The 14969-nt window shown below is 51.4% G+C and overlaps 8 protein-coding genes across 8 annotated transcripts; 4 read left to right on the top strand and 4 right to left on the bottom strand.

The window, feature by feature from the left end:
• Window positions 1-930: 930 nt before the first annotated feature.
• Window positions 931-2220, top strand: M438DRAFT_371925 (adenine nucleotide alpha hydrolases-like protein; the record flags this gene model as incomplete). The annotated part of the gene is made up of 1 exon (XM_029908310.1): window positions 931-2220. The coding sequence occupies one exon, from the start codon at window positions 931-933 to the stop codon at window positions 2218-2220; it is 1290 nt and encodes a 429-aa protein (XP_029763718.1).
• A 579-nt stretch (window positions 2221-2799) lies between these two features.
• On the top strand, window positions 2800-3666 carry M438DRAFT_126948 (uncharacterized protein). Its single transcript, XM_029898792.1, has one exon. It carries the CDS (start codon window positions 2950-2952, stop codon window positions 3490-3492), a length of 543 nt encoding a protein of 180 aa, XP_029763719.1. The 5' UTR covers window positions 2800-2949; the 3' UTR covers window positions 3493-3666.
• Window positions 3620-5151, bottom strand: M438DRAFT_127393 (uncharacterized protein). Its single transcript, XM_029898796.1, has 3 exons — window positions 5136-5151; window positions 4942-4989; window positions 3620-4887 (listed from the first exon to the last, which is right to left on the bottom strand). The coding sequence occupies exon 3, from the start codon at window positions 4711-4713 to the stop codon at window positions 3748-3750; it is 966 nt and encodes a 321-aa protein (XP_029763720.1). The 5' UTR covers window positions 4714-4887; window positions 4942-4989; window positions 5136-5151; the 3' UTR covers window positions 3620-3747.
• A 660-nt stretch (window positions 5152-5811) lies between these two features.
• On the bottom strand, window positions 5812-6489 carry M438DRAFT_332040 (uncharacterized protein; the record flags this gene model as incomplete). Its single annotated transcript, XM_029903454.1, has 2 exons — window positions 5812-6013; window positions 6068-6489. 2 exons carry the CDS (start codon window positions 6487-6489, stop codon window positions 5812-5814), a joined length of 624 nt encoding a protein of 207 aa, XP_029763721.1.
• Window positions 6490-7101: 612 nt separating this feature from the next.
• Window positions 7102-8244, bottom strand: M438DRAFT_290185 (uncharacterized protein). The gene is made up of 2 exons (XM_029901705.1): window positions 8024-8244; window positions 7102-7970 (listed from the first exon to the last, which is right to left on the bottom strand). Exons 1-2 carry the CDS (start codon window positions 8087-8089, stop codon window positions 7389-7391), a joined length of 648 nt encoding a protein of 215 aa, XP_029763722.1. The 5' UTR covers window positions 8090-8244; the 3' UTR covers window positions 7102-7388.
• Window positions 8245-8777: 533 nt separating this feature from the next.
• On the top strand, window positions 8778-11605 carry M438DRAFT_267337 (SAPS-domain-containing protein; the record flags this gene model as incomplete). The annotated part of the gene is made up of 3 exons (XM_029900175.1): window positions 8778-9476; window positions 9529-10839; window positions 10889-11605. The coding sequence occupies 3 exons, from the start codon at window positions 8778-8780 to the stop codon at window positions 11603-11605; spliced, it is 2727 nt and encodes a 908-aa protein (XP_029763723.1).
• A 278-nt stretch (window positions 11606-11883) lies between these two features.
• Window positions 11884-12913, top strand: M438DRAFT_126958 (uncharacterized protein). Its single transcript, XM_029898793.1, has 2 exons — window positions 11884-11978; window positions 12059-12913. The coding sequence occupies exon 2, from the start codon at window positions 12242-12244 to the stop codon at window positions 12779-12781; it is 540 nt and encodes a 179-aa protein (XP_029763724.1). The 5' UTR covers window positions 11884-11978; window positions 12059-12241; the 3' UTR covers window positions 12782-12913.
• A 213-nt stretch (window positions 12914-13126) lies between these two features.
• Window positions 13127-14786, bottom strand: M438DRAFT_290195 (uncharacterized protein; the record flags this gene model as incomplete). The annotated part of the gene is made up of 1 exon (XM_029901706.1): window positions 13127-14786. A coding segment is annotated over exon 1 (1527 nt), but the record flags the coding sequence as incomplete, so codon positions are not given.
• Between the last annotated feature and the right edge of the window lie 183 nt (window positions 14787-14969).

The raw sequence follows: 14969 nt of genomic DNA on the forward strand, positions 1-14969 counted from the left end.
CTTCGACAGGGGAACAGACCAACGGTTTTATAGCCCGGTTCACGACAAACCGTATCACGCAACTGCCAGGACTCGGAAATTGTCATATAGTGACTGAGATGAGCAACATGTACCGAGACAAAGGGATAATACACAAATGATGCCTGATTCGCAAGCGAGAGAAGCAGAGACAGAGTTGTCACGATATTGGTGGAGTTACTGTATCGCTTGGGCATTTGGAAAAGGAGGACAAGTCGGCCGAGGGTCTCAGGAAATGCTTGACTCGAACTTGCTCTGCAAGGCCGGTGTGCTGCCAACAGTATGTACCTGTTGATCTTGTCGAGCAGGCGAGTGTGTTAAACGGAGATTTGCACACAGAGACACGAAGGAGCTGAAGGATTCCTTGTCAACGATGTCGACGGGCTCGCCGTCTCCGTGGTGCCCGCGTATCCAGCGAGCGGTTGCGCGATTTAGACTTTGTGTGACAGGACGAACACCGGAGCTGAGCATGATGGAGGCGTGACAACGAAGAGGTGAGAGATACTCCGTATACATTCCATAGAGCGCTGCACTGCAACCATTCCTTCGGTAAGACGCCTGGATCAGATGCTCAGGCGGCGAAGAATGAAGAAGCACAGCTGCACAAGTCGGTCAAGGCTTGGCAAGGCTTCAGTGGGACCTTGCTTTTTCGAAGATTCGCATCTCGGTCGAAGATGGGCCATGTTTTTTTGCCACGACCATTTTGCGGCCGAGCGAATAGAACTGCCGAGACTTACGAACATTCTCTTTGCTTGTTGATTGCTTCCGAGATTTCAACCTGACTGGAGGAAATACATCACACATCAGAGCGACTGAGCAAGTTTTCCGAGCATCTTGTTTAGGCCGACCGGTTCTAGAACAAATATTCCTCGAATTTGCCTTCCTTCGACAACAAGACATTCCACAGCAAACATGGCTTCACGGTTGTGTTCCTCGTGCAACGAGAAGCGAGCACAGATCCTGCGACCCAAGAACCACCACCGACTATGTGCAACCTGCTTCACCGCCGTATTCGAGAAAGAAGTCGCTGAAGCCGTCGAGTCAACAAACCTGTTCTACCCTGGAGAGCGCGTGGCTATCGGTGCTAGCGGAGGAAAAGATTCATGTGTGCTGGCTGCAGTACTCAAGACACTGAATGAGAGGCGCAACTGGGGACTGGACCTGGTCTTGCTGTCGGTGGACGAGGGCATCAAAGGATACCGCGATCACAGTCTGGATGCTGTCAGGCGCAATGCAGACTTCTTGCAGCTGCCCCTGAAGATTGTCAGTTATGAGGAACTCTACGGCTGGAGCATGGATCAGGTGGTGGCGCAAATCGGAAAGAAGGGCAACTGCACATACTGTGGTGTCTTCCGCAGACAGGCACTTGACAGAGGAGCTGCACAACTAGGTGTCAAGCACGTTGTCACTGGACACAACGCCGACGACGTGGCCGAGACTGTCCTGATGAATTTGCTGCGCGGCGATCTGCCACGTCTAAGCAGATCTACGAGCATCGTCACTGACAACAAGGCTGGTGACACTTCAGGCTCAGAGTCCAAGACCGAGAACGGGGAGGTCGAAATCACGAACGTCAAGCGATCCAAGCCTCTGATGTATGCCTACGAGAAGGAGATCGTCCTCTACGCCCACCACAACAAGCTCGACTACTTCTCGACCGAATGTCTTTACTCGCCAGAAGCCTTCCGCGGAAGTGCACGAACACTAATCAAGAACCTCGAACGTATCCGACCTGAGAGTATCCTCGATGTTGTACGAAGTGGAATCGACATGGCCATGTTGGTACCAGACGCAGACGGCCGTTGTAAGGGAGCATGCGGGTCCAGCAAGGCAAAGGCACAACCCGGAACAGTCAGCATGCGTCCAGACGAGGAAGACGATGGAAACGGTGGTTGCGGCAGCGGCAATGGAAGAGGTACCGGAGGCGAGATGGGTGATATGGAGAAAGAGCTACAAGAAAATGAAAGAGCGCAAGAGGACGGAGCAGAAGTTGAGATCAAGCTGCCGAGCAAGAAGCAAAACACGGTACCGCTACGACCCAAGAAGACCAAAGGACCAACTCCCCCTGCAAATGCGAAGCAGACACTTGGAAAGTGCGACCGTTGTGGTTACATGTCTTCGCAGGCCATCTGCAAAGCTTGCATGCTGCTCGAAGGCTTGAACAAGAACAGACCCAAGACTGCCATCACTGTTGACGGCTGAAAGGAACGGGAGTAGGAGAAAAAGAATCACAAAAGGAGAGGCTACGCACTCGTCCACCTTGCGATGCTGGCACAATTACGACGATATACAAGATCGAGCCTCATGGGTTCTTACGCCCCCCTCGAAACGGACACGGCGCTGTGTAAGAGGTATAGCGAGACGCGGCGCGCACTGACGCATTTGGAATCTGGCGGCTTACAATACACAACATGCCTGCCATCTTGACCAATAGGTTGATGCCGATGACGATCAGTGTCACTCTGAGGACATTTCGTCAGGAAGTCGCAGACAGGAACAACTGCCGAAATACTGAGCATCTTCAGCCAGCTGAACGGGTAGCTGAAGTTGACATTATCGAGAGCAGCGTAGCTTCCGCAATCACAAATATACATGAACATATTTCCTCGAACTCTCTCCTTCGCTTTTGATGAAGCCTACATCGACGATTACTACCACGATTTGAGATGCGTTTTCCATCACTGTCTTTGGTAGTCGCCTACTCAGATCACTTGCTATTCGATTCTGTCAGCCGGCTCTTTGTTTCTGTGGCTCAAATGCCCTCAAACCACTTATACACTACAGGAAGTCCGAGAGTGATTGCGAGAGTACAATACGCGTTCTGAGTCACGCCTTCAATCTATCACGAATCCGAATACCCTGTACTACATATGTTCCATGAATTCGGCCACCCCATCCAAGATTTTCACACCTTAGCAAAAATCACACGAGATGACAGGACACGCAGCATTCGCCCGCAAGTTTTACAACAACCCCTCCACTTCCGACGTTACCTTGACGTTCGGCGAAGAAAGGATTCACGCCCACTTGGACCTATTGGACGAGTTTTCGCCTGTCTTTCGCGCTGCGTTCAAGGGCGATAGGTTTGCGAACGCCGTGACTCGAGACTACGCTATCCAAGGATACCCCCAAAAAGTCATACACTCTATGATCCGCTACGTGTACGGCTTTGAACTCGGACTCGGCGAAGAAACGACCAGCGAGGAAGACGCCGACTTTTTGTTGAACGTCTATCTCATCGGGAACGAATATAAAATCCAGCCTTTGCAAGCTGCGGCCGCGAATTTGTTCGAAGCGCTGTTGGAGAGAGTCTTCTATCGGGACGAGTGCCAGTTTAAAGGCATCATCGAGACCCTCCTCTCTTTCTACAGGGAAAATGAGCTGGATGAGGATCTTCGCGGACATTGGAAAGGCAGCACCGATTACACGTTATTGGGAACCGTAGCACGCTTCTGCGATGATCGAAGTTCTTAGTGCATCATGGATGAATGCCTGCCCCCGGAAGGACGATACATTCCGGCCAAAAGATACCGAGCATTTTCTGCAGAAATGAGCGAAGTAGACGATGAGGAATTAGAAGGAGATGATTTCGAGGTGGATGATCTGGAGAACATAAAGGCCATGATTGAGGAGTTGGAGTCAGCAACGAAGAAATGATTGAGACGGACGATGATGAGGACCAGCCGGAAGGAAAGAAGCCAAAACACACTTCTGCCGTATAACTAGCAATTACAAAACACTCATTTTCTCCTGCACAGCCTTCATGTACTCTCTGATCTTCTCCTCATCATCCGCTTCATCACTCAACCCAACTCTGAGCGTATGCATAGCTTCCGTCAACCCGACATGCACAACACCAGCCTCCTTAACCCCACTAACTCTCGCAGCCTCCCTCAACACCTCCAGCGCTTCCGCATACAAGTTCCAAAACTCCCTCGTGTCCTTGACATAACTCGTATTCCGCACAGGCACAATCCACTCCTCGGGTCTCTTTTCAACGACATCCAACCAATCACTCATCAATGGTTTTCTATCACCACCTTCCAATCCAGGGAAATGGACCAGTAAATCGCCCTTGTGACCTTCATAGCCGTGGCGTCTGGACCATCCCGGGAACTCCTGTATCGTGCTGTTTTCGAATTCTTCGTATTGGTTCGGTCGCAATTCGTAGCTGTTGAAGAGGTGGCGTGGCATGTATACCACTCCCGATTTGTAGCCATTACCATCGATGCCGCCGGAAGTCTTTTGGAAGACGCGGGCCATGGCTTCTTGATCGGCATTGCGGCCTAGATCTAGAGTGGGATGGCAGAGAGGGATGGCCATACTGTCCAGCAACATATGAATAGCCCAAGGCCCAATCCTCAAGAAGAAAATCCCCGTGTTCAGACCTCCTGCATCTCTCGTGCCTACAAACTGCACATGAGGCATCTGACCAGGCAGAGGCAAAAACATGTGCGCGGGAATGGTCGGGTTGAGGATGATGGAGTCGGCATCAACCCACATCAACCATTCCATCCTTTCCTTTTCCGGTTTGGCCAATTCTTTCGTGACCAGCGACATGAGGAAAGTGGGTTTGTTCCAGAAGCCGCAGCCGTCGTCTTGACGCCAGATTTTGGTCGGGTAGCCCCAGCGGTCGGCGTGGCGGATGTGAGATTGGAGGGCTCGTTCGTAGAGGTCGTTGTCGCCGTAGAGCATGGAGACTTTGGAGATTTTGTAGGGGTTTGTGGTTGTGTTTAGGTCGATGTTGTATGGCGATGATAGTGAGAGGGAGTTGTCGGTGTTCGCTCTGTGTGTATGTTTGAAGCCGAAGAAGATGGCAAAGACGACGAGAGTGCTGCCGACGACTACCCAGACTTTTGTACTGAGCCACTGTTGTCTGCATCAGCATCTCATCCATTGCTCTGAGTATTGGACATCACTAACTCGTGGAGTATGTTCTCTCAGTCTGCTGAACTGAGAAGGATAAATCTCCTGCTCATCAGTATCGATATCGTGGAAAGGCTTCTGATGTGATGTCCCCTGCTCTTCCTCATCCTGCAATCTATCATACGGCAGTGAAGTCATCTTGGGCGATATATCCGCAGAATGCATGACTACGGAAGAAAAATAGGACCTACCTTTCTAGGAGCAGGGCTAATCAACCACTTATACAAATGCAGCTATCGTCTTACAGTAGTAAGGAGGAAGATTGGCGTAAACTGCGTATCCAGCGAACATGGTTCGAGGCTCTCAAGCCCGTTGTTCAGCTAGAACAGACCCATGAATCGTGGGTTCGGTGGAAATGGTCCTCCATGTTTCTTCTGTTGAAGACTGACAAGATCTGGACGGGAAACAAGAATATCTCGCTAATAGAATTCGATGCCGGCAGGGCTGGTAGATGTTTTTCAACGGTCGGCAGATTGGGAAGCCACAGGGGCAAAGCGGCAGTGCAGGGCCTTCGGAAGCGACAAGTCTGCCATGGCAAGTTTGTCGCAGAGTGAAGGGGTTCAACACCAAGGGCGCAAAGGGTCGACATGAGAGTTGTAATGCCTATCTGACGCGAAGGAAGTTACAAAGAAGGTGGCTGATATCGGAGATAAGGGGCTGCTTAGCTATTCCCGCTCGATGGCCTAGGCATGAATAGTTTCGAGACAAGTCGATCAAAAACAAAACGCTCTTCTATTGGTGTCAGAGGAAAGCAATTAGAATAGTCGAGAGATCACACTTGACTATATACTACAACAGACGAGTCATGTTCGTGGTGAAAACTATCTTTTTGTATTTTTGTTTCATCAATATCGTTATGATTGTGCTTTAACAACCAGCAAGAACCTTGCTTGCAGCAGCCTTCTCCGTGCTATCCATGGTCAAGCCGTAGTAGTACTTGACTTGCACCCAAGCACGAACGTACTCGCATTGGTAGGCCACACGAGGAGGAAGCCATTCTCCAATATCTTGATCACCCTTGCTCTGATTCAGACTGTCGGTGACGGCCAGAAGCTGAGGACGTGTAAGACTGTGAGGTTGTTAGCATTGTTGTTTATCGCGTCATGATGTAGACAAAACTCACTCATTAGCAAACTGTTGTCTCCTGTCGTTGGTCCAGTCCTTTGCTCCAGACACCCAAGCCTCCTTCAATGGAACGAGATGGTCAATATCAACATCTGCAGCAGCAGTCCAAGTCTTGCCATCGTAGTCGGAGTACCAAGAGCCCGAGGTGGCAGCACAAGCAGAGGATGCTACAACACCAGTGCCGTCACGCTTGAGGACGGTCTCGCGGGTGTTGCACTCGCCGCTGATGGTGATCCAGTGCTTGAAGAGGTCGCGATCGTATGCAGGGACGTTCGACTCCGCGGCTACCTTGATAGAGGAGAGGTACTGAATTGCTGTTGCGGCAGAGACGGGCTCAGGGAGATTGCCGCGGCGTTCAATGGGAGCTGCAAGACCAAGGCCAGCAGTTGCGGCGAGTAGGAGGACAGATTGTGAGACCATGTTTGCCTTGTAGCTTTCGATGTGGGATGCGAGATGTTCTGGATGTGAGAGTCTTCTGGAGGAGGGGTTGTAGGCTTATAAGTCCTTGGGGAGGTTTCGTGACCATTCTGCCTGTCGCTCATTCAGGACATGATTCTTCCACAAGATGTGACATTCTTCCGAAGGTATGCACTGCTGATACTCGGTGGTCGCCTATGTCGCAGTGGTCTCGTGCAGAGATGGTCAAGATAGCCCAACCGTTATCACACGTGGAAGTCGCGACGATGAAACACCTTCCCATTTGAGTGCCGAACAAGAGATGAAACCTTAGCTAAGAGCGGTCAGCTCCGTGGACCTGCATGTTATACAAAGGTCTGAGGGGTTGTTAAGCGCCAAGGCTGCAGCGTGGTCGATCAATCAGGTGCGCGTTGGCTGTTTCCCCAATCCGATTCGCTATTACACATCAACCCTAAGCATATCCAAGTGTCGGGCTGCACATCTTCTGAGTTTAAAGACAATATAGTCGTTCCTAGTCAGAAGCACTTGCTCAAAGCCAAGCGAGGCCAAGAAGCAGACTACGCCCATACGAGGGCTCGGATGCTTAGAAAGAAGTCAGATAAGATGCAAGGCGAGAACCGAAAGATAGATGACAAGCAAGTCATGGAACCTAGACAAGGAAAAGGATGCGACCACAGACCTCGGGCGAAGATATCCATTGGCAAGAAGGGGCTGGAGACTGCAGTCGTAGAAGCTTAATGCGCAGATAGAGATGGTGGAACTTGGTATCAGCATTTTGATAGACTTCGCGTCAGAAGCGAAGAGCAGATATATGTACAGCAGTGGTTGGGGATTGGTAATGGGTATCCAGCGGAATGTCGTAATTCATTAGACAGAAAGAAGCGGTCTTGAATAAGACGGACCTAGCCAGCAGCCTCCTTGACCTTGTTGTCTTGCGGAGGCTCATCGATGAACTGGGGAGGGGCACTCTGGTCCATCATGAAGGCAGGCATGGAGTCAGCACCTTCGTATGAACCCTCTCCAAGATCGACCTCTTCGCCCAGAGCCTCGAGCTCGGCGTCCAACTCGGCCTCGTCGACGTCCTCAGGCACATCGTAGCTGCGACTGATGCTCTCCTGAATCTCGTTGCCAATATCCATGAGGTCTGCCATCTCATCCTGTAGTTTGTCGATCTTGTCAATGTCGATCTTGCCGTACTGCTTCTTGAGTTCCTTGGTGGTGGTCTTCATGGCGTCGACGGTGGTCATGGTGTTACGCAGATTGTCTTGCATCATTGTCGCTTGCTCCATGTTCCATTGCTGGCTCATGAGCTGATCTTTCTGGCTTTCGTACATGCGTCGGCGTTCGAGACAGGCCTTTGCGCGCTGTCGGATGGCGTTCTTTCCGGGGCCGTCGCGCATGCGGGCCAGCTTCTGTTGATACGTCGTCAACTCGCCGTTGATCTTTGCGATATTCACGTCGATGGTATCGACGCGGGTTTGCATCTGGATATAGGTCAGTATGACGAGCTCTGTTGTTGACGGCGCGAGGCACCAACATTGCCGATAGCATCATTCAAGGTAGGCTTCGGGCCCGTGTTTCTTCCTCCGAAAAGCCTGTTCATCGTGACAAGAATGTGGGAAAGTTGATGTGTTTGATGTTTATGTCTGTAGGGACTCGTGTTGGTGGTATGCACAATTTGGCCAGTAGGTTCCCCCACGCTGGAGCCTCGGCCGGCTGATCGACGCCCGCACTCGGAGTCCGTCCACCGCCCACCGCTCTCAGGTGCACAGGGCACGAGGCCTGACTAGGGGATGTCGGATGTTCTTGTCGACCCCGTTGTGCAGCAGAGGATGGATCTAGGTCTTGTGGAGTACTGTCTCCTGTCTCTGTAGAATAGTCACGTCTCGCAGATAGCTGTACAGAAGTTGAGGAGGTGGAAAAGGCCCGAGATCGCCCTGATACAAACACAAATCTACAGCTTGGCAAAGCGACAGCGAAGGCCCGTCGGCCTGTTCCAACTTCTCCGTCTGTTACACACTCGCGCAACTCGCATACTCGAGCATTCTTCACCGTACGTACCGCAAGCGCCATGTAAGCTGCCTGTCCCTGTCTGAAGCCTGAACAAGCGCCAACTAGATACAGGTCCTGAATGCCGCTCGCGTCACGCCTATCCACTATACGCGCATAAGACCCCAGACCCTGGCATGCAAAGGCCAGTCCAAGACGTCAATCTCTATCTAGAAGCTCCCGAACACGCCCCATCCGAAAGTCCTCGCTCCTCACTGGAGTCAGGCATTACCTGACCGACCATGTTCTGGCGATTCGGCGGCTATGCCAACATTTCCTCAATCGACTCCATCCTCGAGAAGCCCAATGTCTCGCTCGAGGAGCTGCTCGACGAGAGCGACCTGATCCAGGAGCTCAAGCAAAACAACTCCAAACTCATCGAATTCCTTAGAGAGGAATCAACCCTCCAGAAGCTGTTGGACTACGTCGTTGCCGATAAGCCCCCGCACCCCGAAAATGCTTCTACAAGTAAGGACGAAGACGCCGACAGATCATCACCCATCAGCTTCTTCAAGAAGTCTGCCTCGCGCTCGCGCTCAAAGTCGCTCAACAAGTCGGATGCTGGCGGCGAGGCTCCTGAAGCCGAAGAAGAAGACAAGGGTGAAGCCTTGCGCAAAAAGTACGCCTATGTCGCGTGCGAGGTTCTTTCCTCCGATGTCTGGTCTATAACAGAGGCCGTACTGGAATACCAAAACTACCTCCGCGAGTTCTGGCACTATGTCAGTCGCCCAGCCCCGCTCGATCCTCTGCAGGCTGGTTACTTCACAAAGGTCAATGAATCTTTGCTGGATAAGAAGACGGATGAGATGCTGGCGTTCTTCAAGTCTTTGGACCACGTTGTTCCTGATATGCTACAACATGTCGACTGCCCCATGATCATGGACTTGCTACTCAAGATTATCAGTCTTGAGAAAGCCCCCGGAGGCCAAGGAATTGTTGATGTGAGTCTGGACGAACTTTCCATGTTGTTAACTTGCTAATATCTTTGCGAAGTGGTTGCAAACACAGGACCTTATCCCCGTCCTCTTGTCGTACCTCGGACCTGACAACAGTGCTTCCACCCAAACAGCTGCTGGAGACTTCTTGAAAGCAATTATTACCATTTCTGCGAACGCTACCACTCAGGACCAGACCGTTATTGGTCCCAACGAACTGACCAGACAACTGGTCTCGGACGAATGCACAACTATCCTGATCAAGAATATGCTGTCAGGAGGTAACGCTCTAACGGTCGGAGTTGGAATCATCATCGAAGTCATCCGCAAGAACAATTCGGACTACGATCTCGACAATCAGGTTGGACCCGAGCCCAGAACTACAGACCCCATCTACTTAGGAAGTCTGCTTCGCCAGTTTGCAACTCACGTGCCTGATTTTATGCACCTAATCAGAAGCGCTGGAGCAAGGAAGCCTGGCCTCAAAACTGCTTTCGGCAAGGAAATCCAACCACTTGGATTTGACAGGTTCAAGACATGCGAACTCATGGCCGAACTTTTGCACTGCAGCAATATGGCTCTCCTGAACGAGCGTGGAAGCGATGCTCAGATCAAGCACAGAGACGAGGAGAGAGAGAAGCTCAAGCTTGAAGGACGCCTGAAAGGGCAACCGATCGAAGGCTCTTCCTACGATGAACACGAACCGTTTGCAAGTAGTGTCGACAGCCACGGATTCCACCACGCACAAAGACCGGATGACGACCTCAGCGGCTCACCAGAAGAGATTAAGAGACTCGAAGTGCAAAACGCGTCCGAGGAGGATGGTTTCGAGAAGGTGGCCGTTTCAGATGCAGACGAGTTCAACGAGATTGCAGGAGACACAAGCCTGCCACCACTAACAAAACAGAACGATCCATCAAGCATTCACCACGTGCCAGACTCGGAAGACAAGTCTGTTCCTACAGAAGGAATCAGCCAGCTACACATTGACAGCCCTGAACAAGAGGGCAATGAACCTCAATCTGAGGGTAAGCGCCGCGTCTCGTTGTTGACCCAGCAGCTCCAACAACACATTCAAGAATCTGAGCTCAACTCTTTATCAGATCAACCCCGAACCGATCAAGAAGACGTTGATATGCTTTCGCATCCCGAGGACAGACCTGCCCCTCTGTTTACTAGTAAGACTAGTCAGTCTGCCACGAGCTCCAACGAAGAGGACCCAAGCCATAGTACGGCTACGTTGCAGCCCGAGCCGCACAGTTCTGAAGGCGACAACGGCCTTTGGGAAGCCGATGTCGACGGCTCTCCTGTCGTCGGAGACTTGTTGAAGATCATGTTCGTTGAGCATCAAGTCGTACCTACGATCCTTGTGAGTTTTCTTTCCACTTTTGATACGGGTTTCCATACTTATTTTGTAGGATTTCTTCTTCCGCTTCCCTTGGAACAACTTCCTCCACAACGTTGTATACGATGTGGTTCAACAAGTGTTTAATGGCAGCTTCGAACGCGGCTATAACCGTACCCTGGCCATTGACCTCTTCTGCCACTCCAACTGCACCGACTTGACTTCTCAAGCCGATGTCACTCAACGCATCCTGGACGGACAAGCTGCGTCCGATGACGCCCAAAAGGAGAAGGGCATGCGTCTTGGATACATGGGTCATCTTACCTTGATCGCAGAAGAAGTGTTGAAGTTGCAAGATCGCCAAGCCCCGGAGGTCCTCGGCGAACAGATCATGGAGCGTATCACTCGCGACGAATGGAACCAGTATCTCGAGACCACCCTTTCCGAGACCAGAGACAGGGACAACGCTGTACTGGGCGGTGTCAAGCCCGATCAAGGATTCGGTGCCCGACAGGCCGGCATCGGTGGCAACTTCTCAGGCGGCAACAACTCGAGCGCTCTCTCAAACGCTGGTCTCGTGCCTGCTGACAGCATGGCATTGCAAGAGGCGGGTGATGCGAGTGGCTACGACACAGGATCTGGCCTGCTCAGTGGATTCGGCAACGGAGATGACGACGATGATGATCTTGAAGCGTCCATAAGCGGCGAGAAGAGGGAGCAAGCAGTCGACGATGATGAGCAGGTCGGTGAACTCTCGTTTGACGATGTCGACATCAACCACTTCCGATGAATGTTATCGCGCACACATACACACTCTTGCACATTGAAAGATTTGCCTGTTACCCGTCCCCCTTCCCTATCCCCAGTTGCCTCTTGTCTGTAACTTGTTTGCATGGAAAGAGAAGGAAACAGCACCAATTATCTCTCATCGGCGTCACCGGCTTCTTGTAATGGAGATTTTGGCTATAACGATTGACGACGAGACATGATTCGGACGGGAACGACAGCTTCTCTGTCACTCTCCTCCGAGTCTGTCTTATCTGTACTATACAAGATTCTTTTTTGTTCACATCTCCCTTTCTTCCACTTTCCCTTTCCTTGCACGTTTTGCCCCTTCGTGCCTTTTGAAGCCAAACACAAACCCAACCACTACTCCATGCCAGGTACGCACACTTGACACAAGAACACACACTCCTCCACTCCAAAGCATCATATCACAATTTACTAACATGTCTCTACACAGCAAACCCCACCATGCCCGAGCTCAGTCAACCCACCAGCACCCCTAAACGTAACACCCAGCCGGGCCCGCAACAAACTGGCCCTCCGCCTCGCCGCCCGCAAAAAAGAAGCCGAAGAATCCTCCGCACTCGAAAACGAAGATCCAGATACAGCAGACGCGGCAGCCATCCAACAAGCCTTTGAAATGCCCGTGCAACCGCTTTCCGACCTCCCCGATTTAGATTTATCCGCAGTGACCGAGCGCCAGATCAACGAGTTGATCGGTGTGCAAGGAGGACCACAAGCACAAGCACAAGCACAGGATAGAACTACCACAAAAGCGGTGGTTTCTGCATACTCGTCTAGTTCAGGAGAGGATAGTTCATCCTCTTCAGAAGAAGAAGAAGAAGAAGATGACGATCGTCCTCAAGAATCCGAAGAACAAGCAGAGCAGCAGGATGTAAAAGGGGATAATGTGGTCGTGGGAGTCAAACGTCGTCCTTCAACCACAGAAGCCAAGAAACGCATTCCTCTCGACGACGATGACGATGGTGAGGAGGAAGATGAGCGTCATCATCATCATCATCGTCAACAACAACATCAACAGCAGAGATCCGGGTTGCAAAGGCAAATGTCTGATCCATTCGAGAGTCCGGAGGATACCAGTAGTGATGAGGAAAGCAGTGGTAGTAGTGAAGGAGAGGAATTGGCTTTTGGAAGGGAGAGGCCTATGGGTACTGAGTGAGGATGAGAACGAGGGAACGTGGGATGAAAGATGATGATGATGGAAAGGATTAGCCATAGATCTCTTTTGTCACTTAGGGAAATGTCATGAATTTTCGAATTTGGAGAAAAAAAATACCTAGGGCAAGATGAGATCGGTGTCAAGTAAACTCGGAATGTGCAAGAACGCCGACCCAATGCAGCGTTCGTTTGTTGTAATTTGTATGTGTAAAAAAAGGCTATGGGGTGCAGCCATACTACTATTTAACGACATCATCGTCGCGTAGTGATTCAAGTCTATCTATGTATCTCTCGAAGAACGGGATTTCGCCTAGATGACACTTTCGATGTCACTCTCAATTTCGGCCTCGGCCTCCTTTTTCCGCCTCTCTTCGTTCATCTCTCTATATGTGGCCCATGATAACAACAAGAATGCAACAATGATGAGTAAGCCACCTGCAACAGCTGCACCTGACAAAGGCTGGTTGAGTGGTGGAGGGAGCAGTTGATCGACAACAGCAACCAGGAAAATTGTCAGTAGAGCTGCGACGGAGCTCAATACTGGAGAGGTAAGGGAAATGAGAACGAGGAAAGAGCCGGAAAATGTGGCGTTCGCGAGAACTGAAATCATCAACATCCAAGCAGCCTCTCCTCTAGGGAGTTCGAAGGTCTCGATGCCAGTGTAATGAAGAATAGGAATAGGGATCCAGAGGACGGTCAAGGTGAAAAGCCCGATGAGAGAGCCAAAGGTGTTGGCGAAGATCATGCCGCGACCAGGAGAGCAGCCTTCAGGTGGGCAAGCGACCTTCTTGTACAAGACTTCATAAAAGCCGTACAGAACACTGCCGACACCGATAACAAGGTTACCGAGGGCGCGGTTGGACGCCTCTTCGGGTTCTGGGGCTGTAGGGCCACCTGCGCCACCACCGGACTTACTTCCGTGCTTGCTGGGGCTGACGTCTCCGTATGCGACGACCAAGACACCGACGATGGCGACGCCGACTGCGAAGACCTTGTTCCATTTGAAGTGTTCCCCTAGCAGAGGGATGGCGAAAGCGTATGCGAAAAAGGCGGAGCAGTTGTAAATGGCTGTCAAATCTGAGGCGGTGGTCAGGTCGACAGCAACGTACCAACTGCCGCCAGCGACAGTGAGTGCGCAAGTGACCATGGAGGTCATCTTGATGAAATATGGGATAGGCGATTGCTTTTGCATGTGGTGTGGTATGTCCAATTTCTGGTGCTCGACCATCTGAGCTGTGCTTCGTAGAATGGCCTTGTGTCTGCGCCAGAAGGATTCCCAGGGCATGTTTAACTTCTGCAGGCGCAGGATGGCTAGTTGTGTAGGCCATAGCAGGACCCAGCTACCGTGGGTAAAGTATAGCATGCAGTATGCTTTGTTCCAATGCAATGAATGTTGAATGTACACAGCTGTCTCTGTCTGGATGGTGAAAGAGATCAAGCTGAGAATGAGAAATGCAGCGGCGTATGTATATTTTTGCTTTGTGGCATGCGCGGCGGCCACATCCGGGTCGCGTTCTCGTAGGCGTGAGCGGCGCTCTCGTAGAGCAGCACTGCCAGGAGGGGAAGCATAGTCGCGATGCTTGTTCTCGGGTGAAAGTAGAGGAGCAGCGTGCGACCTGCTGTCCGCAGCGTGTCGTAGGTCTGAAGGCATGCCTCTATCGTCTTGGTCGTAGTTGTCGTCCCAGGCAAAGTCGTCGTCGTCTTCGTCTTCGTCGGGGTGCTTCTTGTAGTCGTCTAGCTCCAAGGCATCCGGGTGGGGCAGGTCGGTAAAGGGCGACGTATCCCTGGAAATATGTACAGGACTTGTAGCTGAGGATGAAAGAGCGCTAGAGGACTGGGGCGGCGGGACCAGCGACGACTTGTTAGGATTCATGCACGCGGTTGTACTGGCTGCTATGCCTGATTTGACGAGATAAGGGACGGCGGTGCCAGTAGCCAACGTGACAGACTTGCGTGATTACGAGGCTGAACTTCCCCTTACTGACTCCACCACAATGCGCTCCGGGCGTTGGATATTTCGTATGGGATCTTCGTCAGCTGCGCTCGATTGTCAAACACTTGGACACGAGCTTATTCCGTCTGTGTATCCGAGCAAATGACAAGATGGTATGGCGGTGTGACTTTCTGATAATTGACCATCGTCACAAGCCAACGAGCCTCTGCCGCAGGAAGTCGGCAAAGCTAGCCTT

The sequence above is a fragment of the Aureobasidium pullulans genome (genome assembly GCF_000721785.1).
Source record: "Aureobasidium pullulans EXF-150 unplaced genomic scaffold scaffold_3, whole genome shotgun sequence".
NCBI lineage: Eukaryota > Fungi > Ascomycota > Dothideomycetes > Dothideales > Saccotheciaceae > Aureobasidium > Aureobasidium pullulans.